The sequence below is a fragment of the Xiphias gladius genome, chromosome 8 (assembly GCF_016859285.1).
Source record: "Xiphias gladius isolate SHS-SW01 ecotype Sanya breed wild chromosome 8, ASM1685928v1, whole genome shotgun sequence".
NCBI classification, from domain to species: Eukaryota; Metazoa; Chordata; class Actinopteri; order Istiophoriformes; family Xiphiidae; genus Xiphias; species Xiphias gladius.
The window spans coordinates 9,725,357-9,732,728 of record NC_053407.1 but is presented as its reverse complement, the minus strand read 5'-3'; the positions used below and the strand labels follow the sequence as shown (position 1 = coordinate 9,732,728).

Genomic DNA, 7,372 nt, shown 5'->3' with positions numbered 1-7,372 from the left:
CTTGGGAGCAATGAGCGAAAATAGGCCATTTATAAAGCATGTAACTAACGCTATTAACAATCAACAAAGTGCAGTATCAAACTGAGTGCTGCCTCGTGGGAGCAAACCGTTTGACTATGTCTTTGATCCTGTGTATTTCACAGGGCGCCAGCTGGTACAAAAAAAGCAATACAATGTTATGATTCATTATTGCTTACAATCAAATGTACACGGTAAGTCATCTTATTTATTTAGAGCGATTGTATAATTGTACCGAAAGAGCACATTTGGAATCTGTCCGCAGAAACATGTCTGAGGAAAGCTGGTTAAATTAAACACAAACCCAGATTGCCATATCATTTATAAGTCATAAAATTGTAATCAATTGGCATGTTAATTCCACATGTATTACTTGTATGGAATATACTGTTTAGTTTTTCTGGTATACCTGATATATGATATTGTCATGTCAACTTAAAAACTGAATAAAAAGCAGTGTCCAAAGTCATCTCAATGGGTGATGCTGTATAACTTATTTTAATTTCATTGTACCAGGAAGAAATTAATTAGTCACTAGCCTCTTTACATATAATACACATGAAGAAATCTTTATTTATTCATTTATTTTACACTATTTACATTTCTATATCTACATTAAAGTGATGTGCAAGACACTAGCAGTAGTGAAGAACTATCAGTGATTATAGTGCAATATCAAACAGAAAAATCTCAACTTTTTATCAAAACTTCTCCAACTGTCACCTTCCTGTAACATACAGATAGCATAACTTATTAAACATATTACAGTGTCACTATTTTCATAAAATACTACGGCACCGAGGCAGCTTAAGGTGATATGAAATAAATATTTTGTGCACTCAACTTCATTTGGTCTGTTGGGGGGGGGGGGGGGTATCTCTATTGTCTTCCAGCTGTTAAAAAGTACAACACAACTGAGCTAGCTTCCCATCCTAACAAACTCCTGTTCAACAAAAACAACACTAAATTATGAATCAATCACTGCACAATTTGCAAGGAGTGGACAAAATAACATGAACACCTGTAAAATATAATGCTATTAAATATAACAGCCCTGTGAGAAATACTACATTTGAAGTTAATAATTTTCATTTTAACTACACAATCATTTTTGTTTGTTCAGTGGAAGTACATTACTTCCGTGCTGTGCTGCAGGATAGTTAGTGTTTTTTTCCACCAGGTGAAGAAACTGAGACACCTGTACAATATCCTGCAGTGCCACATAACATCAGATATCTTGGCCCAAATAACTACAGAATTGATGTGGTGTTTACTGCAAGGTTGTTTGATAATGCATTACATTTTACAGTTGTTCATGTAGCTGTGTCCATGTCATATATTATATGCGGACACAAAGTGAAGAAGCAAAACAGCTAAAAAAGAATGCACATTAACACTGAATTATTATATGAATACCCGTACATCAAAATGCCCAAATGTGACAAATAACAGACCTTTCCAAGCTAAATAAATATCTGAGAGTTACAGTCAGAGTTTGAGCAAATATCCTACCTTGAAAAATGAAAAAGTCTTAGCTTGAGTCAAAAGGGACATATTGTTCAGTTGTTTTTATATCTAACCCTCAAAGGGAACATTTGAACTTTTCTCACATTCTTATTAATATTATTACCGTAATACATCTTTATAAAATATAAATTTGAGGCTATTATCAAACTGCAACTACTACCTTGGAAAATCATATAGTAGACTGTTATAATAGTGCAGTAACATCTGTGACACATGACAAAATGACAGTATATATTGTGGTGCTGGGTTTACTCAGACAAGACTGAAGTGTAGGTGAAAAGCAGTTGTGCTGACATTTAAAATACTGTTTTCTCGCTTACACATGTGGTCACACTATTAACATGTGTGTCTTAGTAAAGTGTAGCGCTACCGTGCAGGTGTTTACTGTTTAACAGTTAGCAGCAGGATCTCTTCTTCTCTGAGGAGCTGCTGACCAGCTGGACAGTCTTCTCCTTCTCTCGGTCCTCTTGTTCCTTCAGAATTCTAAGAAACATAATGAGACATAAACATATGTACTATCCGTGACAGGACACCCTAATGTGCATCGTATAGTCCTGTGTACTTTGTACTCGCTTTGCTATGTGAGATGTGTGCTTTGTGGTTGCAACTGCAACTGCATTTCAATCTGCACATGCTGTGTCAGGTCTGCGTGAATCCTGCAGGTTGTTATTTCCCACTGCAGTGCTTCTTGCTGTTGTAGTGGTGCTGTGTAGTAAATGTTGTAGAACAATGACGTCAAGTCAAACTTTAATGCTATCCACATTTGCAGCAGTGCCGTGTGGTTATTCCGTGCAGAAATGTCAGTGACAGCAGATTACTTACAGTTCTAGCAGTAATTTTAGATTAAATAAGGCACTGGTGCAACTTTATAATGCAAAAGAATGAAACACAATGCAGCATATTTTGACAATACGCCTCTAATTGAAGTAAAGAAAGTCAGTGATATATGTCAATCACATAGGAAACAATACGGTGCAGACAATGACATGAACCTTTGATTTTCCACTTGACACCATGGACATTGTGAACAATGCCAGATATTTTCACTTGTGAGTGACTGTTTCCTGTTGTGCTGTACAGAACCAGCTTATAAGATACCGTCCTTTGTGCCTCCAACACAGAACAAATTACACATTTGGCTCTCTATGAATTGCCCTATTTCTGCACAGAAATAATCCCACTATAAAAGCTGTTCAAGCAGACAATTGCTCCATATTTAATCTTAAATCAATTATTGTTCCTTTGTTTTACTCTTGCATAAACTCACACACCACACAGCCACATGCTCACCTGGCTAAATGAACCATGGGCTCCACCACGTTGTGTCCAGAGCACGCACTGCACTCATAAAAAGTCATCTGGCAGTCCTGAAAAAAAGCCAAATGATGATGATGGCTGCCATTACCACAAAAACAGAAAGGCTCCTGCGACTGAAATAAGCTGTTTGCCTGAGCAGTTTCAACTTTTTGCACACTGATGAGTGTAGGCCTATCAAGAAACACTGAAGTAAATTATGTACTAATACTTGAAAAAGCACAAAGAACAAAAAAAACATTTCTCGTGTGACAATATTGGCTCACAGAGTCATTTCCAATCTCCATAGAAACTACATTGCACAGCAGAGACTAGAAGATTAAAAACTAACAAGGATGAAGATAAAACACCCCCAGAATCATACTGGAGTAGCTTCCACATCAAACTCTCTTTTCAACAATAATCATGAACTTACTGACCCAATACTGACCTTGGCTAATCTTTCGCCCACTCCTTTCTGAACTTGTCTCTCAATCTCCTTGTCTATTTTATTTCCCAAAAGCATGATGGGACTGTCCTCGCCTGCACCCTCCTATAATGGAAGATAGGAAAGAACGCAGACCAAAACAAAATCATCTGAAGAGAGTCCACTGTGGTTAAAGGATTAACCTGAAAAACAAGGTTTTTGAAGAACAACCCGGTTTCTCTCTGCTCTCAAGTGGAAAAAACAATCAGCAGTGAATAGCGACATCACTGTTACAGATACAGCAATTGACCTATACTCGTGTTATATACCCACTCTGTTTCTAGGAAAGTTGATTTTCAGTCTACTGTAGTAGGTCAAAACAACTGCACAGACACAGAAAGTAAAACAAAAACATTTGTTCTGCTTGGGATATTTCTGTTAAAAATGTGTGTGGCTCAGGGTGAATGTTTCCGTGTTACCTTTACACTCGCCAGCCACCGTCTGACAGCTGTGAAGCTCTGCTCGGCTGTGATGTCATACATCACAACCACACCGTCAACTTTGCGAAAGAATTGTTTGGTAATGCTTCGATACCTGCAGGAGGAGGAGGAAGACAAAGAAGGCAAAAGAGGAAGTCTTACGTTTCCACTGGTACATCAATAATCCCTGAACACTCCCCTCTAACTGCATCTATAGAGCATGTAAAAATGCAGGAGTAAGGTTTACAAATTTGCTTGTTGAAGTGGATTAAGTTAGAAACAATAATATTAATTTTACTCTAAGTCTGTTACTGAATGGCCCAGCACAAGGAAAGAAAAAACAGTGCTGTGTTTTGAACTTTTACCGGACAGACAGACAGACAGACAGACATATAAACAGCTGCCAGTGTTCTCATAACCGCCTCTGTGGTAGCTCCCGCTACAATAGTTGTCTCCAGGAACACATTTTGCCATGATAATACACACACACACACACACACACACACACACACACACACACACACACACACACACACACACACACACACACACACACACACACACACACACACACACGCACAGCCTCACAACGTGAAAACAATACCAGCCCCACTGCCATGAATAAAGACTCTTTTCAAATGTGATACTCCCTTTGGTTTCATCTCAAATGCTGAAACCTCACCTTTCCTGTCCTGCTGTATCCCACATCTGAAGTGCCACCTGGCTGTTGTCCACAGTTATTGTTTTTACACTGTAGTCTATACCTGCACATACAGACAAGAAAACAACTTCTGTAATCAACAGCAAACATTATATATATTTCTATGGCAGAAGTTACTGTAGAAACATGTACAAATAAACAAACTGGATATGTACACAATGACCTCAATGACCAACCCCAACAAATTTTAAACGTGAATATGTTCATATTGGAAAAATCATACTCAAGATCAATGGAAGAAACTGAAAAACTGAAACTGGAACTTTTTTCTTCAGAAAAACCAAGAGCTTTTGTTGATGAATACAACACATGCTGTGCTACTTTCAAACTTTTAATATATTTACACAACATATGATTTCAAAGGCTTAACTGAAGTCCTTTGTCAATAGTCTTGTAGCACTTTTGTTTTATTGCTGTGCAATCAAACTTCAACAGTTGTATGTTTTAAAAATGAAGTTTAAAAAATTATATTTAACACAGGCCAAACCAAAAAATGTGCTCAAAACTAAATATTTTACTATGATGAAAGTTACAAAACCAAAACGTGACGCTTTTTATTTTTGAGTGAATTCCTCACATTGGCCTCGAGAGTACCTCACCGCTTTTTATCAGCTTCTAGACAGCCTGCAATATATTTGAAGTTATTGAATTATATATACAAACTGTATTTATACATACAGTATACAGGCCACAGCATAACTCTGTATAAAGTATTTCAGTCTTATAGCATACCCTTGAGAAAAAAGATGCTATTTTCATCTTTATTTTCAGCGTTATAACCAGGGGGTACATTAAAGTGCTTTGTAGGCAAACACATAGAGAGCTGTAGGTCAACCACAGGGCTGGGTGTTTTGATGCCTTTTCTCACAGGAACTGAATAGGGATGTATGTTTTTGCTTGCACTGTAAAGTACGTACCCACAGTGGCAGAAGTGCCAGGGTGGAAGCAGTCGTTGCAAAATCGTCGAAGGAGGGAGGTCTTTCCTACACTGGAGTTCCCCACCAGAATGATCTTGAACAGGCGGTCCGGAGGCGAGGGACTGCCTTCCTCCTGAATAAAGAGAGGAATGATGGGAGTAGATATTTGAAGAAGGTTATAGGAACTCCCTTTAAACAATCAGTAAAGTGGCTGGCTTGTATTTGTGTGAGGTAGGCTACAACGGGGTAATTATGACCTCTCACTGAGAAATTTAACACCAGTCTCCTCCAAATACTGTATATACTACTTGGTTTGGAAAAAGGTTTTTTCGAAATAAATAAAAAGAAAAACATTTAAATACTTACAGTAAATGCACTGCTATAGTCCTTCAATGTTGATCACAGAGCTAAAAAAATTATTCTATTATTCTATTATTACATGCAGTATATCACTCGATGTTCACATGCTTACATTTATGCTGGTCTCCTTGCCAACAGGCTGACCCCTTGGAGATGTGGGAGTTTCCCTTTTCTCAACATTTCCCTTTGACTGCTGCTGCTGGACAGAAGACGCACATGGAAAAATATCGCTCATCACCAAGTCTACATTCTCCTCATTGTCAGAGTCTTCCTCTGCTTCACTACACTCCTGAAGAGGGCTTTGAGCCTGACAGTCATTCTGGAGCAAGTGTGGGAGGTGGTCCTCTTCGATGGAGATGATCCTCTGGAGGTGCCCTCTTGTCTCCGCTGGGCGAGATGGCTGGCATGACCCATTGGCTAGGTTCTGCTTCACAGAGCTGGAGGGCAGGTCCTCCTCATCCCCACTGCAGATACAAAGTAACAAAGCATATTCAACACATTTGACGAAACAAACAAAGGCATGCACTGCAAATTCTGTGGCTTATGTTCCATTTGACACAGTCTTAACGGAAGAGTAATGAAATTAGTGTTTAATATATCACTTGGTGATTGTTTACCTTTTGAAGACATTTGTGTTTGTGTGTTTAACAACACTGATTAATGGCCTCTGTTTCAAACTGGGTGTTTTCTTAGAATTCTTTGGATTCTGCAGAATTAAAGCATGAAGATTTTATTCATATTGTGGAATGATCACTGATGATCACTAGCATCTTTTTCTATTCCTCTAACGTTTACAACGGGGACTCATGAGGTGCACACAGTGGAAATTAAAATTCTATTAATTTCGCTATATTAAAAAGGCACATACCTGAAAGCACATGTCCCTCTCATCCCGTAAATGTTTGTTCATTTCTCTGGATACAACAAAGAAATAAAGATACTGAAGACACAGTGAGAAGCTGAAGTCTTTTCATACTATTGAACTATTACACAATTTCCAGCACTGTGTAGCTGGCCAAAGTCATTATCGCTTTGAATTCCTAGCCTTTTTAGATATGCTGTTTGCTGTTGAACGATTTACCAGCCGTAATGACTCTGATACGTACAGTTCTCCCTCAGGTTCATGGGGAAACGTCTGAATGAGCAGTACCAAGGTAGGAATCATTGTAATTGACTGATAAGCAGATTATTTCTTAGAGGGAACTTAATATGTTCAACAAGTCTTCCTTCTGAATAAGATTTCAAGCTCAGAAACCAATCACTCCTGCTTTGCGCTGTGACCACTGCACTAAAATGAGGTGAATTACCAGCTGAGGTGTTACTGTAGAATTATTTTCTCTGACCAATACTGTAATGATGTGGCATCTATATATGTCACAAAAGTAATGGCAATCAGGTAATATCTATTACTGGGGAAAGATGGCTGGCATGACCCACTAGCTAGGTTCTGCCTCACGGAGCTGGAGGTCAGCTCCTCCTCATCCCCGCTGCAGACACAAAGTTAAATTACTCAAATTAACAAAACAAAAACAAATGATTTTTTCACTACAGAATTTTTCAATATTGTGGATTATGCTTCCCAACTCATCATATAATTTACACTATAAAAGCAATACAGAAAAACATTACA

The 7,372-nt window shown here is 38.3% G+C and overlaps 1 protein-coding gene across 2 annotated transcripts in view; it reads right to left on the bottom strand.

Moving 5' to 3' along the window:
* Positions 1-605: 605 nt before the first annotated feature.
* cracr2aa (calcium release activated channel regulator 2Aa) overlaps positions 606-7,372 on the bottom strand; it is a 17,809-nt gene continuing 11,042 nt past the window's right edge. For both annotated transcript variants that reach the window (XM_040134197.1, XM_040134198.1), the window contains 9 exons: positions 6,611-6,656; positions 6,360-6,448; positions 5,855-6,206; positions 5,383-5,515; positions 4,427-4,508; positions 3,745-3,859; positions 3,290-3,391; positions 2,836-2,912; positions 606-2,028 (listed from right to left, as the gene is read on the bottom strand). In XM_040134197.1, the coding sequence (XP_039990131.1) occupies positions 1,941-2,028; positions 2,836-2,912; positions 3,290-3,391; positions 3,745-3,859; positions 4,427-4,508; positions 5,383-5,515; positions 5,855-6,206; positions 6,360-6,448; positions 6,611-6,656 (1,084 nt within the window). In that variant the 3' untranslated portion in view covers positions 606-1,940. The remainder of the gene's footprint in view (positions 2,029-2,835; positions 2,913-3,289; positions 3,392-3,744; positions 3,860-4,426; positions 4,509-5,382; positions 5,516-5,854; positions 6,207-6,359; positions 6,449-6,610; positions 6,657-7,372) is intronic.